Source organism: Salmo trutta, chromosome 38, assembly GCF_901001165.1.
Source record: "Salmo trutta chromosome 38, fSalTru1.1, whole genome shotgun sequence".
Taxonomy (NCBI): Eukaryota; Metazoa; Chordata; class Actinopteri; order Salmoniformes; family Salmonidae; genus Salmo; species Salmo trutta.
The window spans coordinates 15,173,879-15,196,252 of NC_042994.1; the positions used below are offsets into that span (position 1 = coordinate 15,173,879).

At 44.2% G+C, this 22,374-nt stretch overlaps 1 protein-coding gene across 1 annotated transcript; it reads right to left on the reverse strand.

Annotated features, from left to right (window-relative positions):
* Positions 1-88: 88 nt before the first annotated feature.
* On the reverse strand, positions 89-16,978 carry LOC115178816 (signal recognition particle subunit SRP68). Its single transcript, XM_029740153.1, has 16 exons — positions 16,608-16,978; positions 16,192-16,258; positions 15,968-16,096; positions 15,555-15,750; positions 15,198-15,280; positions 14,805-14,914; positions 12,987-13,069; positions 12,585-12,725; positions 7,585-7,683; positions 7,115-7,176; positions 6,739-6,892; positions 5,672-5,766; positions 5,313-5,442; positions 4,418-4,493; positions 4,167-4,219; positions 89-1,772 (listed from the first exon to the last, which is right to left on the reverse strand). Exons 1-16 carry the CDS (start codon positions 16,693-16,695, stop codon positions 1,545-1,547), a joined length of 1,794 nt encoding a protein of 597 aa, XP_029596013.1. The 5' UTR covers positions 16,696-16,978; the 3' UTR covers positions 89-1,544.
* Between the last annotated feature and the right edge of the window lie 5,396 nt (positions 16,979-22,374).

Genomic DNA, 22,374 nt, shown 5'->3' on the forward strand with positions numbered 1-22,374 from the left:
TGAGTGAAAATGACAAAAAGCCAAGTAACATCTTGAAACGTTCAAGAAAAGTTAGACATGAGGGGGGAAAAAAAAGGACAAACTCTGGTCACGTTTGCCGCAAATGTCTCGTTTTTTAATTAGAAGCCTGGAAAATAATTCATCATTTCACAATCTCCTCTTCAATACTCCACTTAGTTTTCAAATCATGTTTAGAGAAATCATTTTTCGGGCATCTTGGGTGACGATGCGTGAAACCATTCCAAAACGCATTTAACCCAAATCCTGTTTATTAACACATGACCACATTGGGAAACAAAAAAAAGCATTGAAATAAAACGTACAAGACCGATATCACCCCAAATTAAAGAGCGAACAAAGAGTTAGATTGAAGAGAGGACAGAAGGTAAATTGACAACCTGTAGTGAAGAACACGGTAAGTCATCATAGGCAAATGCAAATATGAGGTCCATTGAATAACTAAAGACTGGATTACAGAACTGGCTTTGGTACTGGAAAAGCTGAAGAGGTGGTAGGCACTCAAAAAGGGTGCCGCTCCCTCCCATTTAAAACCTGTTGGAATAGGAGCCAACTGATACAATGAACTAGTGTGTACTAAAATAATGTATTTCTAGACATACTAGGGTTGTTTTTGACAGAAGTTCATCAATGCTGCCTCAGGCTTTCGGGGGTGAGTCGAAAAGGAATCCTAAGCAGTCACCTTTGACCTCAAAGGTCATTCTGTCTTTTGTCACACACAGAACTTAGATAAATGTTTTAAAAAGTTATATCATTATATAATATAAACATGTTAGAGTCTGTTCCTGTACCGAATATAAAGTCATTGGCCACTGAACCCCATTGTTGTATAAGGAAATTAACAGGACCATTTCAATCCTGATGTCTAGTCTAACTTTAACTGTCATCCATGCAGAGCTGTATTGGTGCCACAACGGCATGCAGGACAAGACAGACAGATCATTTATTCTCTAAATTGAGAACTTGTCTCACAATCTAGATATTAGTCATAAGAAATTTGAGGCAATACAGAGGTGGTAGAATTTTGACAGCATGACCACGATCAGAAATGAATGTGTTATGAGACATCATGGCTTGGTCGTGGATTTACCCTGCGGGCTGCATTTATACGGTTTCTACTGTATGATACAACACTTACTCTCCCTCCCTCCTGTATACTGACATTGAGACTGGGTACATGAAAGCGCTTTTAAGAGTTGAAAATGAAAATAATTCTAGATAAGTCAATTGGGTTTGTTTCCCTCTGTAAAGTGTGTTGTGTTTGTTCCCTTCAACAACCCCCAAGGCAGGAAACCTCTAGAACATGAAGTCTCAAACTGGTAGCTTTCCAAATGACGCTCTATACCCTACGCAGTGCACTACTTTTGACCAAATTGTCTACTACATAAGGAAACAGGGTGCCATTTCCAGACAGACATTGTTTCCACAATTCAGATGGATGACAGTTTTCTAGAAACCCACTCAGCCTGTTTATCAATATCTGGCTGTTTACGACCTGAAGGCCTCACCAAAGCCTGGGACTCGATTTAGCTGCCGAAGCCGAAGATGCCCTTGATGTAGCCGGTCAGGCCGCCCTTGCCCTTCTGCTCCACCTTGTCGTCGAGGGGTGGGAAGGCCACGTGGTTGAGTGCCAGGTCAAAGAAGAGGGGCTTACAGGGGATGGGCTGGAAGTCAGGGGGAAACTGGACCAGGTTGGGCTGCTTCCCCACTAGGGTGGGGTCCAGGTGGAAGGTATCCAGGCGCTCACACAGAGGCTGGATGGAGAGGGGTGGTAGCCAAAAGAGGGGTAGGGGGTAGACAAATTAGAGGGAGAGAAGGGACTGGTAAAAGTAAATGACTAGAACCTGTCATAAGGTATGGCTAGTCTGTCAGCTAGCAGAAAACATACGCGTGGTTCCAATGCAGGCCATTTTTCATGAACCAGCACTAGGTTCCGTAGTGAACAACTAATGCCTGCCATGTCGACATAGCAGCATGACATTTCTATGACAGATTTATTAAGAGCGAAACCCGATCCTGTGTGGGATTACACAATGACAAACTCAGCAAAAAAGAAAAGCCCCTTTTTCAGGACCCTGTCTTTCAAAGATAATTCATAAAAATCCAAATAACCACAGATCTTCATCGTAAAGGGTTTAAACACTTTCCCATGGTTGTTCAATGAACCATAAGCAATTAATGAACATGCACCTGTGGAATGGTCGTTAAGACACTAACAACTTACAGATGGTAGGCAATTAAGGTCACAGTTATGAAAGCTAAGGACACTAAAGAGGCCTTTCTACTGACTCTGAAAAACACCAAAAGAAAGATGCCCAGGGTCCCTGCTCATCTGCGTGAAAGTGCCTTAGGCATGCTGCGAGGAGGCATGCAGATGTGGCCAGGGCAATAAATTGCAATGTCCGTACTGTGAGACGCCTAAGACAGCACTACAGGGAGACAGGACGGACAGCTGATTATCCTTGCAGTGGCAGACCACGTGTAACAACACCTGCACAGGATCGGTACATCCGAACATCACACCTGCGGGACAGGTACAGGATGGCAACAACAACTGCCCGAGTTACACCAGGAACGCACAATCCCTCCATCAGTGCTCAGACTGTCCGCAATGGGCTGAGAGAGGCTGGACTGAGGGCTTGTAGGCCTGTTGTAAGGCAGGTCCTGACCAGACATCACCGGCAACAACGTCGCCTAAGGGCACAAACCCACCGTCGCTGGACCAGACAGGACTGGCAAAAAGTGCTCTTCACTGACGAGTCGCAGTTGTGTCTCACCAGGGGTGATGGTCGGATTCGCGGTTATCGTCGAACGAATGAACGTTACACCGAGGCCTGTACTCTGGAGCGGGATCGATTTGGAGGTGGAGGGTCCGTCATGGTCTGGGGCGGTGTGTCACAGCATCATCGGACTGAGCTTGTTGTCATTGCAGGCAATCTCAACGTTGTGCGTTACAGGGAAGACATCCTCCTCCCTCATGTGGTACCCTTCCTGCAGGCTCATCCTGACATGACCCTCCAGCATGACAATGCCACCAGCCATACTGCTCGTTCTGTGCATGATTTCCTGCAAGACAGGAATGTCAGTGTTCTGCCATGGCCTGCGAAGAGCCCGGATCTCAATCCCATTGAGCACGTCTGGGACCTGTTGGATCGGAGGGTGAGGGCTAGGGCCATTCCCCCCAGAAATGTCCGGGAACTTGCAGGTGCCTTGGTGGAAGTGTGGGGTAACATCTCACAGCAAGAACTGGCAAATCTTGTGCAGTCCATGAGGAGATGCACTGCAGTACTTAATGCAGCTGGTGGCCACACCAGATACTGACTGTTACTTTTGATATTGACCCCCCTTGTTCAGGGACACATTATTCCATTTCTGTTAGGTCACGTCTGTGGAACTTGTTCAGTTTGTGTCTCAGTTGTTGAATCTTGTTGTGTTCATACAAATATTTACACAAGTTTGCTGAAAATAAATGCAATTGACAGTGAGAGGACGTTTCTTTTTTTGCTGAGTTTAGCATGTCTGGCAGAGGCCTCCTGATATTTTACCCATCACCCAAACATTGTTGTTTTTCCATGTCAGTCTGCTAGGCAGCATTCCAGCTCTGTAATGTATTGACTGAGGCAGGTCAGGGAGTATTTTTCCCACAGACTGGCCCGTGTAAGGCAATGATCTGTGGTAGGCACACTACTTCCTCTCACAACTGCACAACTTACACACACAGTAGTATTCACTACACTTTTACTCCACCATTATCTGAAAGTAGCCCAGGAAATGGCTGGGCTGGAACTTGAGAGGTACAGAGGAGTCAGAGTTAATCTAGGACTAAATGATCACGGATTTGGTCAACTGCGCTATTTGGTTCTGGGTCAACGTTAAGAGAAGAGATCAAGAAATGCTAGAATGAGGAGTGGAACGAGGAGCTCTACCCTCTCTTTGCGAGTTACGTCCGAATGTCCCCTTCCAAACTTCAAAAGATGCTAACACCTGCGAAATTGTGATTTGTTCAAATAACCAGTGACAAAAAACCCAAACACCGTAATTACACGCAGAATCTCTCCACGAGAGATTAGAGTTAGGGCTAAGCACATTGGGGTAGTTAGCTGTGAGACTTTGTTTTCATGTGGGAGGCTACTTTTGTTCGTTCTTACCGTGTTGTCTTTCACCTTCTGCTGACAGGGTGCTTCAGGAGCATCCTCCGTGTCTAAAATACAAACACACCCTCAGCTTCATAACACAGGCAAAATAAACCAGAGACCACAAGTCTTACAAAACACATACCGGTCAGATCACAACAATGACAAGTCAAGCAGAAAAGTCAATACAAAGGAAGTAGCCTAACCCGGGTAAGGGTATTACCCTATAGAAACAAAATGGCTGCCCTTGCAAGTCAGGTACCCACCTAAGATGGCTGCCGCCTGAAGCGAGTATTTCTCAGCGTTGACCTCTGTGATCAGCTCCTGCACATCAGGCAGATCCTTTAGGCAAGGGAGACAGAAACATTAGGCAAAGACACTTTGACAGTCCCACAGTAGAGTATCATGAATAACACCTATGTTTACCTACCTGCAAACATTTCAATGACAAACACGCCCCCCCTAAAAGATAATAGAACACCTACTTTGTGGATATTGTCATGGTTTGTACTCGGAGCCAATTGATTCTATTTGATGAATAGTATTTGACAGACAAAGCTTTTCTTTAACGCATGAGTTGTAGATACAGGTAACTGCCAAAATAATGGAAACACTTGAATGAGGGATACAAAGTATATTAAAAGCAGGTGCTTCCACACAGTGCCAAGTTAATTATGCTTAGGGTCATGTATAAAAACACTGGGAAGGCCATTATTTTGGCTATCATGGCTATGCCCCAATTGGATGACAATGGCCCCATCCAGGTGGCACGAGCGGTCACGGAATGGTCCGATGAGCATGAAAATGAATTAAACCACGCGTCATGGTCACCCGTCTCAGTCACCAGATCTCAACCCAACTGAACACTTATGGGCGATCTGGAGCGGCGTCAGAGGGCATTTACCACCACCACATTATGGAATGTCTCATGGAAGAATGGTATCAGATCCCTCCAATAGAGTTCCAGACACTGGCAGAATCTGTCATGCATAGGCGCATTGATGCCGTTGTGACTCGGGTTGGCCCAACGCCCTATTAAAAAGACACTTTATGTTAGCGTTTCCTTTATTTTGGCAGTTACCTGCATGTTAAAATGTACGTTTACACACTGGCCACAGTCAGGGGGTCAAAGGTTATAGGTCAGGGGTCAGTGTCTGATACCTTGAGGCTGTTGTTGAGGCTCTTAGCCTTGGACTGGACCTCCATGGCGTACTTCAGGACCCGCTCATACAGGACCAGAGCCTCGCTCCACTTCTTCACCAGCACGTATGACTGGGCTATGAAGAAACACCTGGGGGGAGAGAGAGAGCTGGGAGGTTAGTGACTGGTGTACGCTTCGGTTCTGGCAGAGGCAGATCAGAAACAGCTGAATGGCAGGGGTCAAGCCAGCAAGTGTGTGTGATATATAAGACAGTTCACTACATTTCTTTACTAGCTTATACATCAAGGCTATGAAGAAACACCTGTGGGAGTGTGTGTGTGTGTGGACGGTGTGTGTTCTCCGTCGTGTGAGCTCTGACCTGTAGGCCTTGTAGACCAGCATCTTGAGGGCCACCTCCTTCTGGAACGTGTGATCTTCCTCCAGCCCCTGCAGGGTGGACAGCTCTGCCAGACTCTGTGGAAACAGTCATGAGGCAACATCAACAAGGACAAGATGACTCACTGGTAAAGGCTTAAACATAGAAATAGAGTCCGAAAGAAACATGTTATTCTACAGGCTTAACATTACGGTTGAATGGCAGGCTCCCTCAGACGATCCCGCAGGTGAATAAGTCAGATGAAGTCCTGGGCTGGCGTGGTTACACGGTCTGTGATTGTGAGGCCGGTTGCCTATACTGACACATTTTCTAAAGTGACGTTGGAGGCGGCTTATGGTAGAGAAATGAAAATTCTAATCTCCGGCAACAGCTCTGGTGGACATTCCTGGAGTCAGCATGCCAATTGCACGCTCCCTCAAAACTTGAGACATCTGTGGCATCGTGTTGTGTGACAAAACTGCACATTTTAGAGTGGCCTTTTATTGTCCGCAGAACAAGGTGCACCTGTGTTATGATCCTGCTGTTTAACCAGCTTCTTGATCTGCCACACCTGGATGTTCTGGGGAAATGCTCACTAACAGGGATGTAAACAAACTTGTGCTCAAAATTTTATAGAAATAAGCTTGCGTATGGAACATTTACGGCATCTTTTATTTAAGCTCATGAAACTACTTCACATGTTGCGTTTATATTTTTGTTCAGTATAGTTTTTGTACTTGACCCTGGGTATGCTGAGTAAATAGAGGTATTTCTCCAACTCCAAGAACGGTGTGGATGTTTTGTGGTTATGAAGCAGGAAAATATCAAACCATTCAGTTTCACTATCAATTACTGTAACATTATGAGATGACTAGGACAGACATTTGGAATGTGCCAGACATAATGGAATATGACACGGTGTTCTTGTGTTATCATTAGTGCACACAACAGCAAAACATTTTAACAGAAAACTAAACGTTTTTATTGGACAACCTCAGGTAGTACCGCCCTGTTTTACTCTGTTTTCTTCCGTTTTGTGGCTACTGAATACGACCCAGGTGTGTTTGTACCTGGAGGATGATGTCGTAGAGACGGATGAGGTCCTGGGGGCGAGGGCCCCGTTTGTTCTCGTCCGTCTGCGGCTCCTTCAGCTTGGCCTGCAGCATGTGGGCCATGCTCTCGTTCCTCTTCACCACCGTCCACAGCTTGATGTAGGTCAGGTAGCTATGGAAGGGACACACACACAAACAGGTCAAAGACTGATTCCATGTACAGATAGGCTCTTATTTCATATTTGCTTGCATTTCTCATCTTCTCAAAACGCATTGGAGAAGACAGTCTGAGGGGAGGGACCTTCTCCAATACAGTTGAGGATGCGGTGAGGAGATAATGGTCGCCATGCGTCTTGCATCCCCGGCAAATGTCAGACAGAATGACCTCTCTTACCTGTGCAGGAACTGCAGGTTGGACACCTTCCCACTGGCTTCATCAGATCTCTCTCGCTGCTTCTGCAGAGTTGAAAAGTCAGGGAGCATTTACCCATAGACAGATAGTGACAGGGTCTGGTACAGTCCTTGACCCTCCTACTCACGTTACTGTTTAGCCTATGAACTGTACTGTCAGGTCAGTAATCCCAAGTATCAATGTGAACCCTGGTCAGTTCGTAACCCTAACTGTCCAGTGTGTAACTTCAAACGTAACCGTCCTGTCTGTAACTTCAAACGTAACCGTCCTGTCTGTAACTTCAAACGTAACCGTCCTGTCTAACTTCAAACGTAACCGTCCTGTCTGTAACTTCAAACGTAACCGTCCTGTCTGTAACTTCAAACGTAACCGTCCTGTCTGTAACTTCAAACGTAACTGTCCATAACTCTAACAGTCATGTCTGTAACTCTTTCGGTGTCAGTCATACTTACCGCTTCAGTTTTCAGCTCCTCTCTCACAGCCTGGATGGTGTCTCTGCACTCGGCTAGTAGGGTCTCATACAGACGTTCCTTGGTCTCCTCATTGGCTGCCTGTGGGGGACAAAGGGTGATCCAGTATAAATATGACACAAAATATAAATCATATTTCCATATATACCTCCCCTGATCATCTTCTCCAATGTGTATTGAGTAGGACATGAGGATAGAGGACGTGAGGCATAAGCAAGCGAGATCTTCCCTATCCCTGTGCTGCTGAAATACCTACGGCAGCATTTTACTCACATGTGCTCATACTTTAAATGGTTGCCTGTGGAGCCTTGCTTACGGTACGAATCAGATTAAATCATGCAAATATTAGTGTAAAAGTAGGTCTTGGGTAAGGCTGTGACTGGGAGAGAGAAGAATGCAGCAGAGCAGGTTGCTGCAGACATTCCTGTAGAAGGTAAATTCCTAGAGTTACTGTAGCTCAGGACCGATGTGAAAGAGAAGCCTTGTTCTTCATGTCACCCAAGAAGTAACACAGGCTTATTGTGTACGTTACAGTAGGCTAACTTGCAGGTTTGGGAAGCAGCCAAGTGTTGTGGTTTATATTGTTTATGAAAAATGTCAGTCGTTTTAGAAGATGAGTGAGTCAGAAATATTTAAGTATCGTCAATGACACGTCCTAGTTAGAACGTCCTAGCAGTGCCCATATTAAATTCAAAAATTGCTAATAAAATATATGTTTGTTATATATTCACCTGCTGACAAACCAATCCAATCTTACATTATTTTGCCGCATCTTATCCTCTGACGAATCGGTGTACATGCTTGTGAGACAGTAAATCTCATGTGTCTTCTCTTTAGCTGACAAAAACACTTAAGCAATCATTAAAGTGCTAAAACATGGCGGGGAATGATTGGGAGCGTTCTACTTTAAAAAAAAGGACAATTCTGCCACTTTTTAACCTCAAATTCCTCATCTCCAGCACCATACCAGTGTCTACATATTTGAAAACGGCACATTTATATGGATGTGGTTAAAAATATAAAAATGTCCTACAAAAATGCTTATCATTAAGCACGTTTCCATCCAGTTATGCAGGTAAAGTAACTGTATAAAAAAAAAAAAATGTAAATCACGACAGCTGTGATGAAACCGATGGTTTCAGAACAATTTTATAAATGCAGAAAGAGTGTTCATTCGACATGGTGGGATCTTTTTGTGTCTGTAAAATTAATTATGTGAGCAATGGTGGTGGAAACTCCTTAAATGCACAAATATTGACATTATAATCATTATACTGGAGTCATGAGATGATATGGTGTGTGGTCCTCCCACTACAACTCTGGAAACCATGCAGTTCAGTAAGCTAGGCTACAGTTTAAATCATTTACGATGAATTTCAAAGGGTGGTGAAAGTGCACGGTGATCTTGATGCACCTTTCCAATAAATAGAGGGTCTTATGCTTGACTGCCATTTGACAAAGATCTTCTCGCTCTTAATAGCGTCATGTTAAATAGCCTACCCGCACTGTTAGGCTTGGATGGTATACCGGTTATACAGTATACCGGGGTATTTCGAAATACCGGCGGTATGATTTGAACACCGGTCAAAAGAATAAGCAAACCAAATGCATATGCTGGAGCCCTTAGCTGGATATAATTTGACACATCTTAGATTTCGTTATAAACCGTGGCATAGCACGCACCCGCAAACATTGTTTAAATGTTGATGTACGAGGGTGCATGCTGCGCCCCTGCTTATAACAATAACTATTAGAAAGCTACGGGCTCCAGCTATTCCTAAGTTGACATCTAGTGGCTAGATGTAAAGATCAAGCTTCTGGTTCACAGCACAGACATACAATCCTTTCCATGATCCCTGTTGCCTAAATTGTTGTGTGCAACAAAACATTTTTTATAACGGCTTAAACCTTTTTTTTTTTAATATATAGCGCCCCTTGTGTGCACTTCAGTTAATACCATATAACCCGGTATGGTACAGAAAGAGTAGGACTATCAAAATGTGGATTACGCCCAACCCTACGCAGTGTATCTGACCAGAGTAGGGACATTTGCTATTTAACGCAACAGTTTGAGACAGTTGAAAATGCGATGGAAACACATTTTACTTTCAACATCTTTCCCGGTACATGAACTTAAGAGAAAAAGTACATTGTGTGCACTACGTCGTCACACACTGATTTTTCAAAGTCTGTTTTGTGGATTTTGGAATATCCGCATCAAAATCTGTCACCAATTGAATGGAAATCTACCTTGTAACACACAGGATAGGATTAAAAAAATATTTTTAAAAATTTAAAAAGTAAAAAACCTTCGAGTTTCTAGCCAGAGGGATGGCATTTTCTTGCTCCCCACGTCACCATGAATCTCAGTGTTTAAAAATCACTGTTTTTCAAATGTAACTTTTGATGTCATCGGGTAGAATGTGTTAACATAATATATTTTTCTACAAAAAGTAGAAATGCAGCATTTTCACATATGTAAACGTTACTGTGCTGGAGATGATGAAAATGAGGCTGAAAAGCTGTGAGAGTTGCCATGTAAGACAAATTCGTATTGGGCAGACATTGAAGTAACATCCACTCCTATCCATCCAGCATGTAGGGAGAGTGTCTTGTGGTGACACACAAACTAGTGCCACCACCCTGGCAATGCCTAGCCCCTAACAGGACTGGGAGAACCAGTCTGGTGTCTTCTGTGCTTTCAAAGAGAGAGGGATGGCGCATCCCTCTTCAGTATGTCCCCTAGGGCTTGCGCATGGCCTTAAATGGCAGTTCCGTTGGAATGGTTGAGGGATTCCTCACTTACCCAGACAAATGTAATCTACAGAAGTCCTTTGGAGGAAGTAATGTTGACAGATACAAATGTCAAATATAAAAATGTATAAATGAGAAACAAAACCTGCCATATGACATTACATAGGCCTCCTTTTAAGATTCCATAATGTTTCATTTGTGTGCTACAAAGCAAAAATGTCAAATGAAGCTTTACCGCTTGCTCTGTAAAAATAGTATTTTAATATTCACATTTATGAATATTGAAATATATAAACATGAATATTGAAATGTTTAGAAATTCTATATAAATTGTTGAACATAATATACTCTACAGGCATATCAAAGTTCCAGTGGGATCAATGCTACTTCTAGAGTTTGTAAGCATTACCAACATAGTGAATGTGAAAATGGATTCAAAATTGTCACATTCTACTGGTGATATGCAGGATGTGCAATGATACAAGTAAAAGGAGGGTTGTGATTGGTTACATTGTCTACTATATCAATTTCTCTGTATAAAATGGGCCATAACTTTAGACAACTGAGGTAGATAAAGGGGAGTGTAGAAGTAGAGGCAGCCATACGGGGAAAGGTATTATGGTCCAACTGCTTCTGAAACCTTGTGTTCTTCACATGAAAATGGTACCTTCCATAAACGTAACAGAATCATTGACTGACATATCAATTATAGATCGAAGTGCATGAAATGTTAACCCTCAACTCAAAAAGCTAATTTGGATACAACTGTTGTGGACAGGACAGGTATGAGGGGAATTTCTGACCAGACCCCAAAGCAGCCTTACTTCAAAAGCGTAAGCACAACAACTACATGTAACGCTACACTACATCTAACAGAAATGATGGTCCCACTCCCAAACTGATAACCATTTAGCTCCGATGCTAGTCTGTCCAAAGAGACTAGGGTTGATGGGTGTAGCCATGTGAGTGTGGGTTGCTATGCATAGAATGCAGTTTGACAGCACAATCGGCAGCATGCCAGAGCCAAGTGCAGGTGGATGTGACTGGTGTGGCCGCAGGGTAGAAGAGGCAGGCCTACAGGAAGACTGACAGGGAAGGTAAGAAGAGTCTGACAATAGACACCTGTCAGTGAGCTGTAGTGGAGCGAATGCCACCTACTGAGACCCAAGGTGAACTACACGAGACGATAGCCACCGTTGGACTCCTGACCTGCCTTGAGGATAATCTCTCCCTACAGACTGGTTGATAACAGCTTGATACTGCTAAAGAAAGAGCACTGACTAGGCTGCGCCACTAAACCCCTGTTCACTGGTCCTCCCAGTTTCTCTAGTTCATAAGGGATCCTTGTTCCCTAGGCTCATAAGTTTGCTACTAGCCCTGTAGCTACTTCACACTAGCCCATAATGAAGCAGAGGTGTCCAAGCAGAAACCCTTTTCATGGCTGGACATTAAAGTTTAGCCACTTGTCAGTCAGATAAGTAGGACAGTTTCTTTACTTGACTGAAAGCTCAAGATACTGGTCCCACCCCCCCCAAATAAAAGGCCTTTAACACCATAAGCCAAAAAAGATGACTGATAAGCATGTTGTAAGAGGCAAAGAACATTAGTAGGGTTTAACAGAATTTCTCACTAGTTAGTCTGTTGTCAATCATTATTTTATAGGCTACCTGCTGCCACTAGCACAGGTAACACACATGTTTTCATGACCGTACGAACCCTGTTTGCTGACCAAAAATAACTGGGCAAATAACTCACTAGCTAGCAAGGAATAAACAAATGTGCACAGGGTGATCTCAAAAAGTGCATCTTGCAACCGCAGGTTGAAAGACCGCTCGTGCCTGTCAATACGATACATTTCTACTCGGTTCCTCTCTGCAGAGATTGGGAAAACAGTGCACGAGACAGCACATCTAGAAGATGCTTAGATTCAATTCTAATCTGAGTAATTGTTTGTCGTGTGAATTATTTGTCCAGTCGGACAACAAATCTATATTCTGCTTATCCGACTTGTTGTTGTTGTTGCTTGTCCCAGACAAGAGGACAAGCGTTAATGTCGAGCCCTCCTTTTAACATTATCGTGCTGACCTGAACCGTACTGTGCCGGCTCGGATATTTTATTTTCACATTGTCCTTTCTAGCAACTGCGGTGGATGCGAAACCAGACCAGTCAAGTTCTGCTTGGCTCAGTAGTGTGAAAATGTGACCAGTCCCCTGGTAGGGTCACTGACCTGGGCGATGGCAGCCTCGTTGTCTCCCAGGCCCAGCAGGAAGATGCGGGCCTTGTCGATCTTGACGGGCACCGTTCGGCCTCGCCACTCCACCTCGCTCATGGTGGCTGCCTGCTTGGCTCTCGTCTGTGTGATCAGTGCCTGGAATAATACCATAACCATTCAACAGTATGCTACATAAGACAGGTCAGTTCCAATATCCACACTAGCCTACTACTGATAAAGAGAGCAATGTATTGGGCCTGCATTCTAAGTGGTATAACAGTATGGACAATGGAACAAAGTGATTCTCTCCGCACTAATGAGTAAAATATAGATGTAGGGACAGATGTATGGCCCCACTTTCCAGTAGTAAAGTAGTAGTTACTATGTGTTTTACAGTGAGAGGGACCACACACTGACCTCTAGTTTCTCAGCCATCATGCCTCCTCCTCCTCCTGCACTCAGCCTCATCTGCATCAGCTCATTCATGGCATTCTGGTCACCTAGAGTCAGAGGGGAGTAGGGTTGTTCAGTACCAGTCAACTGAACAGGAATGAGTTGTGTGTGTGTGTGTGTGTGAGAGAGAGAGAGAGAGAGAGAAAGAGAGAAGCGGTAGAATGCATACACTACAGTTCAAAAGTTTGGGGTCACTTACAAATGTCCTTGTTTTCCATGAAAAACAAACATGAAATGAGTTGCAAAATGAATAGGAGATATAGTCAAGACGTTGACAAGGTTACAAATAATGATTTTTAATTGAAATAAGTGTCCTCCATTTGCAGTAATTACAGCTTTGCAGACCGTTGACATTCTAGTAGACAATTTGTTGAGGCAATCTGAAGAGATTTCACACCATGCTTCCTGAAGCACCTCCCACAAGTTGGATTGGCACTTCTTACGTACCATACGGTCAAGCTGTTCCCACAACAGCTCAATAGGGTTGAGATCAGGTGACTGTGCTGGCAACTCCATTATAGACAGAATAACAGCTGACTGCTTCTTCCCTAAATAGTTACTGCATAGTTTGGAGCTGTGCTCAGGGTCATTGTCCTGTTGGTGGAAATTGGCTCCAAATAAGCGCCATCCACAGGGTATGGCATGGCGTTGCAAAATGAAGTGATTGCCTTCCTTCTTCAAGATCCCTTTTACCCTGTACAAATCTCCCACTTTACCACCACCAAAGCACCCCCAGACCAACACATTGCCTCCATGCTTGACAGATGGCGTCAAGCACTCCTCCAGCATCTTTTCTGGGTCTCACGAATGTCCTTTGTGATCCGAACACCTCAAACGTAGAGTGGCCTGTCCATAACACTTTTTTCCCCCAATCTTCCTCTGTCCTGTGTCTTCTTTTGCCCATCTTAAACTTTTCTTTTTATTGGCCAGTCTGAGATGGCTTATTTTTGCAACTCTGCCTAGAAGGCCAGCATCCCAGAGTCGCCTCGTCACTGTTGACATTGAGACTGGTACAATTTAATGAAGCTGCCAGTTGAGGACTTGCGTCTGATTCTCAAAACTAGACACTAATGTACTTGTCTTCTTGCTCAGTTGTGCACCGGGGCCTCCCAGTCTTTCTATTCTGTATAGAGCCAGTTTGCGCTGTTCTGTGAAGGGAGTAGTACACAGCGTTGTACGAGATCTTCAGTTTCTTGGCAATTTCTCATGGAATAGCCTTCATTTCTCAGAACAAGAATACTGACGAGTTTCAGAAGAAAGTTTGTTTCTGGCCATTTTGAGCCTGAAATCGAACCCACAAATGCTGATGCTCCAGATACTCAACTAATCTAAAGGCCAGTTTTATTGCTTCTTTAACCAGGACAACCGTTTTCAGCTGTGTTAACATAATTGCAAAAGGGTTTTCTAAATGATCAATTAGCCTTTTAAAATGATAAACTTGGATTAGCTAACACAACGTGCCATTGGAACACAGGAGTGATGGTTGCTGATAATGGGCCTCTGTACGCCTATGTAGATATCCCATAAAAAAAATCTGCCGTTTCCAGCTACAATAGTAATTTACAACATTAAATATGCTGTAGACATTGTTCTGATAAATGTGATGTTATTTTAATGGTTTAAAAAGAGTGCCTTTCTTAAAAAAAAGACATTTCTAAGTGACCCCAAACTTTTGAATGGTAGTGTATGTGATTTTCTCAATGTGAGAAATGTGCATGTGTGAATACAAATGAAAGTGCAATCCACTGTCAATCTGAGCGACGGGATGCGTGTGTCGCCTACCTATGTTGTAAGCACAGTAGCGGATGTTGGGTGAGATCTCCTCCACACGCTGGTGATACAGCACTGCCAGCTCCTCAGTAAAGGCACTGGCCAGCTTCTCATAGATGGTCCTGAGAGAGGTTACAAAACAGACACATGGAATGTTCTATAGTTCACACGTAGCAAGATGGTGGTCCGAGAACACAGCTATATGCTTGAATGTGTTTGGATATGTTAAGCATACGCCTACACGTAGGTACAGACAACTTGACATCTGTCAACATACAATGTAGCCGAAATTCTTGAGGCCTGATTTGCCCCATGTGAAATGATCTCAATTCTCTAGATCAAAAGCTCAGCAATCAAAAAGAGCCACACTTCAACCTTTAGGTAGTATAGTGGGGTCAGACTCACTTGCACTTGTTGAAGGCCTCCATGGCAGCCTTCCACTCCTGCAGCTCAAAGCGCACCATGCCACTCAGGTAGGAGGTGTAGGCCTACAGACAAGTTGCATTCATTATTATTAATTCAGAGGTCATCAGCAGCTATTTCAGATAGGTTAGAAAGAAAGGGCCCTGAAGCGCTCTTTCCTCATGGACACGCCCAGCTGCCTATACTGTTGGTTCCTCAACTGATAAATATTTGTCTTTAAATGTTAGTTTCAGTTAAATTGTTACTTCACTTGCACAGAATTTGAACCACATGTTGAAAGAAATGAAGGTGAAACAATAGGGAAAGTCACCGACTCTCCAGGTCAGGGCATTACCCTACCTGTGCTTCCAGTTTGGTCTTGGCATCCACACGAGGGCTCTCACACAGCTTCTCCAGCCTCTCGCCATGTTTGGCGGCCTTCCGCAGGCGGGAAAGCAGGTGGAAGCGTTTGCGGGGCTCTGTGTTGGCCTCCTGCTTCAGCTGCATGGCATAGCTCCACGCCCGCTCAGCCTCCATCAGTACCAGCAGTAGATACCTAAAAAAGGGATTTGTTATATTCAAGGGACTTGGGCCAACTTTAGCGCTGGCTGCTGTTTTGGTGCCTCTCTGGGCACTCCATGTATTATGAGTATTTTGATTGAAGGTTCTAGAACCAAATGATGGTTGCCGGCAGCTTTCATGTACGAAGTATTTGGATTGTAAATCCAGTTGTACTTTAATAAGGTTGTAAGAACGAGATGGGGTACCATTACCTGTTGTCAGAGTACCGCTTGTCAGAGAGCATCTCCACAGTCACTTTTTTCCCAGTGAACTTGTGCCTGTTGCCGCACTTGAAGCCCAGGGTCTTGCGCAGACGACGCAAGCGCCGGGAGCAGTATCCCCTTGAACAGAGATTAAGAGACGGGTGAATTTTACAGTGTGAAACTATGAGCCAACCATAATTGTCAAGCTGCCATAGTCCAGTCCTCCACCTCACCTGTATCTTTGATAATCCCCGTGTCGCAAGCCATGTTGTTGCTGGGAATCCTTGATGATCTGGAGAACTGCAAGTCTGCGTTAAGGGCCAGTCTACTACATTCACACAGGAACCTATAGCTAGCTACATACACAGTGGTGCATGAGAAAAGATCACAGGAAATATACTTCAGCAGTGGATTTGCATTATGTGATGGATGTAGCAGGTTGACAGTGTTAATTTACTTACATACACATGATTTTAGGAATATTCTAATGACAACATCTGTAAACCACTTTTCTAATGACACGTAGCGCTAGCTTTCCGGAATTACGTTAGCTAACTAACGTTAGGTAAGCCCACCTCCACCAAAATATAGTGGTGTCGCAAAATTACATATTGGTCCCGTGTCAGCTTTATAGCTTTAGAAAGGATACTCTCCAGTCCTATTCCATCTTCCGTTGTATTTTCTTTATTCTCATCCATAGGCAATATTTTTCCTTCATTTTGCTTGTCTAAGGCCATTTTTCTGCTAGCAGCACACGTCCAAACTGACCCGAAGAAATGCACCGGAAGTAAACTCAAGCGTTAGCGTCATCACACCTTTTTATGCAATTCTCGCCATGTTTACACATGACACCCAACACCGGTGAAGCACATAATTCAAAACAGTTCAACACTTTCAAAAATTGAAATTGAGGTGAAATAAAAGAACCTAGAAAGTTTCCATACGCACAAAACGCAACAAAAAAACTGCACACATTAGTTTACATCTCCGTTAGTGAGCATTTTCTCCTTTGCCAAGATAATGCATACATCATCTTCTTCTTCTGAGTTTAACAGCGGGTGGCATCCAATATACTGCATTACCGCCCCCAACTGGACTATAATATAAATCTATTATAATTTCTTATTTTTTTATTTAAATAGGCAAGTCAGTTAAGAACAAATTCTTATTTACAATGACGGCCTAAAAACAGTGCCTTGTTTAGGGACAGAACAACAGATTTTTACCTTGTCAGCTCGGGGATTCAAACTCGCAACCTTTTTGGTTACTGGCCCAACGCTCTAACCACTAGGCTACCTGCCAACCCAAAATACAAAATAAAAAAATAAAAAACATCTTTCAAACTAATCCTACACTCATTAAAACCCCACTACCCCATTCCACTACTTTGACCCTATCTACTCCTGAACCATGCCAATGGCCTGGGAGGACGGAACACCACCACTCAACACACCCTGTAACTCTTCTGAAGTAAAAAATAAATAAAACTATTCTAAAGTCAAATCTGGCATACCCAAATATTTCTCTGCAGCTGCCACCACATCTGTTTTCTGTGATTGACATTCCATTTCAGTGGTACAGTTGATAACCATTGCTATGAAGCCAACCTTACTGAAGCATGTCACTCGTTGGCCTATCCCTCTGTGCTGACACAGATCTACTACTCACAGGGATCTTAGGATCCCTTACCCTTGAATCATCCTCATCGACTTTCTTCACTACCTCAGCATACAACACCTTCTCCAATACTCTGACTCTAGCCACCTCAACATCCCTCTCACGCACCGGACACTTCTGATCCCCAGCAACATGGGCACCCCTACAGTTAACACACAAAATATTATCCACCAAAACGACACAATCCTCTATCCCATGCCCTCCTGCACACTTCCCAAATCTTGGAATCTCCCTCCTTCAAACTGCTGCAACATGGCCATAAACATTGCACCTGAAACAGCGCATTGGATTCGGCACAAAAGCTATAACAGGATAACTGATATATCCTAACATGGTTTTGTTAGGAGCACCCCCCGATCCACATCGAAGGGACAGTAGTGGATAAGGTGGAAAGTTAAGTTCCTCGGCGTACACATCACAGACAAACTGAAATGGTCCACCCACACAGACAGTGTGGTGAAGAAGGTGCAACAGTGCCTCTTCAACCTCAGGAGGCTTAAGAAATTTGGCTTGTCACCTAAAACCCTCACTAACTTTTACAGATGCACAATTGAGAGCATCCTGTCGGGCTGTATCACCGCATGGTACGGCAACTGCACCGCCCTCAACCGCAAGGCTTTCCAGAGGGTGGTGCGGTCTGCACAAAGCATCACCGGGGGCAAACTACCTGCCCTCCAAGACACCTACAGCCCCGATGTCACAGGAAGGCCAAAAAGATCATCAAAGACAACAACCACCCGAACCACTGCCTGTTCACCCCGCTACCATCCAGAAGGTGAGGTCAGTACAGGTGCATCAAAGCTGGGACTGAAAAACAGTTTCTATCTCAAGGCCATCAGACTGCTAAACAGCAATCACTAACTCAGAGAGGCTGCTGCCTACATAGAGACTCAAATCACTGGCCACTTTAATAAATGGATCACTAGTCACTTTAAACAATGCTACTTTAATAATGATAACATATCTTATATTACTCATCTCATATGTATATACTGTACCTTATACCATCTATTGCACCTTGCCTATGCCGCTCGGCCATATGTACATATTCCATCCCTTTAGATTTGTGTGTATTAGGTAGTTGTTGGGGAATTGTTGGATTACTTGTCAGATATTATTGCACTGTCGGAACTAGAAGCACAAGCATTTCGCTACACTCGCATTAACACCTGCTAACCATGTGTATGTGACCAATAAAATGTGATTTGATTTAAAGACTGACTCAAAACTCAAAAGGATTGACAGTGACTCCTCTGCTTCACCACGCTCACCACTGGGACTGCTTCGCACCAAACGGCGGGCGTCACAAACATCAGGAATCTTCAACTTCAATTGCTCCACCTCCACACTTAACGCTTCCCCAGAAATCAATCCTTTCAAATGGTGCCCTGTTCCTAAGAGCAAAGCAAGAAACAGATCTTGACCCAAGTTAGGTAACATGGAGCGCCCGCTCCCTCTGGTCAGAAGAAACACAAACAAATATCACAAGTCCACCACGGGTTACCTTAACTGATTCAACGGCACCAAACTCCTTTCTCACCCACCTTGAAACAACAAATGGATCCGCCAAAAGGCAAGGATCCACTTTCTCCAAAAAGGTCACTCCTACTGGACCAGATTCTTGTTTATCATGTCCATTGATACCAGGCTTGGGCGCCAAGCTTTTCACCACACCTTCCACCTCACTTAACTCGCCCACATTCACTTCCATTTCCCCTCCAAAACTCAGTCTGGCACCTAACCGGTGTGGCATATTAAGAAGTTGATTAAACAGCATGATCATTACACAGGTGCACCTTGTGCTGGGGACCATAAAAGGCCACTAAAATGTGCAGTTTTGTCACACAATGCCACAGGTGTCTCTAGTTTCGAGGGGCATGCAATTGGCATGCTGACTGCAGGAATGTCCACCAGAGTTGTTGCCTGAGAATTAAAATGTTAATTTCTCTACCATAAGCTGCCTCCAACATCGTTTTAGAGATTTTGGAAGTACTTCCAACCGGCCTCACAACCGCAGACCACGTGTAACCAAGCCAGCCCAGGACCTCCACATCTGGCTTGTTCACCTGGGGGATCATCTGAGACCAGTCACCCGGACAGCTGATGAAACTGGGTTTACACAGCCAAAGAATTTCTGCACAAACTGTCAGAAAATGTCTCAGGGCAGCTAATCTGTGTGCTCATCGTCCTCACCAGGGTCTTGACCTGACTGCAGTTCAGCGTCGTAACCAACTTCAGTGGGCAAATGGTCACCTAAGATGGCCACTGGCATGCTGGAGAAGTGTGCTCTTCAAGCATTAATCCCAGTTTCAACTGTACCAGGCAGATGGCAGACGGTGTGTATTGCGTCGTGTGGGCGAGCAGTTTGCTGATGTCAACATTGTGAACAGAGTGCCCCATGGTGGCGGTGGGGTTATGGTATGGGCAGACATAAGCTACAGACAATGATCACAATTGCATTTGTTATATCTGGAGTATTTCTCCTGTCTTATCCGGTGTCCTGTGTGAATTTATGTCTGCTCCCACTAATTCTCTCTCTTTCTCTTCTCTCGGAGGACCTGAGCCCTCGGACCATGCCTCAGGACTTCCTGGCCTCCTTGCTGTCCCCAGTCCACCTCGTCGTGCTGCTGTTCCGGTTTCAACTGTTCTGCCTGCAGCTATGGAACCCTGACCTGTTCACCGGACGTGCTACCTTGTCCTGGACCTGATGTTTTCGACTCTCTCTCTCTATACCACACCTGCTGTCTCTAACTCTGAATGATTGGCTATGAAAAGCCAACTGACATTTACTCCTGAGGTGCTGACCTGTTGCACCCTCAACAACCACTGTGATTATTATTATTTGACCTTGCTGGTCACATATGAACATTTGAACATCTTGGCCATGTACTGTTATAATCTCCACCCGGCACAACCAGAAGAGGTCTGGTCACCCCTCAGAGCCTGGTTCATCTCTAGGTTTTCTTCCTAGGTTCCTGCCTTTCTAGGGAGTTTTTCTTAGCCACCGTGCTTCTACATCGGCATTGCTTGCTGTTTGGGGTTTAGGCTGGGTTTCTGTATAGCACTTTGTGACATTGGCTGATGTAAAAAGGGCTTCATAAATACATTAGATTGATTGATCTATGGATATTTGAATGCACAGAGATACCGTGACGAGATCCTGAAGCCCATGGTCGTGCCAATCTCCCGCCACCATCACCTCATGTTTCATAATGATAATCCACGGTCCCATGTCGCAAGGATCTCTACACAATTCTTGGAAGCTGAAAATATCCCAGTTCTTCCATGACCTGCATACTCACACGACATGTCACCCACTGAGCTGTTTGGAATGCTCTGGATCGACATGTACGAAAGCGTGTTCCAGTTCCCGCCAATATCCAGCAACTTCACACAGCCATTGAAGAGGAGTGGGACAACATTCTACAGAACACAATCAACAGCCTGATCAACTATATGAGAAGGACTGCATGCCCGCTGCATGAGGCAAATGGTGGTCACACCAGATACTGACTGGTATTCTGATTCACACCCCTACTTTTTTTTGTATTTGTGACCAACAGAAGCATATCTGTATTCCCAGTCATGTGAAATCCATAGATTTGGGCCTAGTGAATTTATTTCAATTGAATGTTCTTTATATGAACTTTACCTCTTTGAAATTGTTGCATTAATATTTTTATTCCGTCCATATAAACATATATACAGCGCATTCGGAAAGTATTCAGACGCCTTCACCTTTTCCACATTTTGTTACGTTACAGCCTTGTTCTTAAAATGATTAAATCGTACCCCCCCCAATCGACACACAATACCCCATAATTACAAAGCAAAAACCGGTTTAGACATTTTTGCAAATGTATTAAAAATAAAAAACTGAAATATCACATTTACATAAGTATTCAGACCCTTTACTCAGTACTTTGTTGAAGCACCTTTGGCAGTGATTACAGCCTCGAGTAATTTTGGGTATGACGCTACAAGCTTGGCACACCTGTATTTGGGGAGTTTCTCCCATTCTTCTCTGCAGAGCCTCTCAAGCTGTGTCAGGTTGGATGGGGAGCGTCGCTGTACAGCTATTTTCAGGTCTCACATTTACATTTACATTTAAGTCATTTAGCAGACGCTCACCAGAGATGTTCGAACAGGTTCAAGTCCGGGCTGTGGCTGGGCCACTCAAGTACATTCAGAGACTTATCCCGAAGCCAATCCTGCATTGTCTTGGCTGTGTGCAAAGGGTCATTGTCCTGTTGGAATGTGAACCTTCACCCCAACCCGAGGTCCTGAACGCTCTGGAGCAGGTTTTCATCAAGGATCTCTCTGTTCCGTTCATCTTTCCCTGAAGCCCGACTAATTTACCTCAATCGTGACTAACATCCCCACAGAATGATGCTGCCACCACTACGCTTCACTGTAGGGATGGTGCCAGGTTTCCTTCAGACGTGACGCTTGACATTCAGGACAGATAGTTCAAGCTTGGTTTCATCAGACCAGAGAATCTTGTTCACATTTACATTTTAGTCATTTAGCAGACGCTCTTATCCAGAGCGACTTACAGTAGTGAATGCATACAATTCATACATTTATTTTTCCGTACTGGCCCCCCGTGGGAATCGAACCCACAACCCTGGCATTGCAAACACCATGCTGAGCCACACGGGACCTTGTTTCTCACGGTCTGAGTCCTTTAGGTGCCTTTTGGCAAACTCATTGCAGGCTGTCATGTACCTTTTACTGAG

Excerpts from the sequence above, each read along its gene's own strand:
- LOC115178816 (XM_029740153.1), bottom strand. The coding sequence starts at position 16,695 with ATGGCCTTAGACAAGCAAAATGAAGGAAAAATATTGCCTATGGATGAG. Across the intron at positions 15,751-15,967 it reads AAGCGGTACTCTGACAACAG|GTATCTACTGCTGGTACTGA; the intron begins GTAATGGTACCC and ends TCCCTTTTTTAG. Across the intron at positions 4,220-4,417 it reads TCAGGCGGCAGCCATCTTAG|ACACGGAGGATGCTCCTGAA; the intron begins GTGGGTACCTGA and ends TTTGTATTTTAG.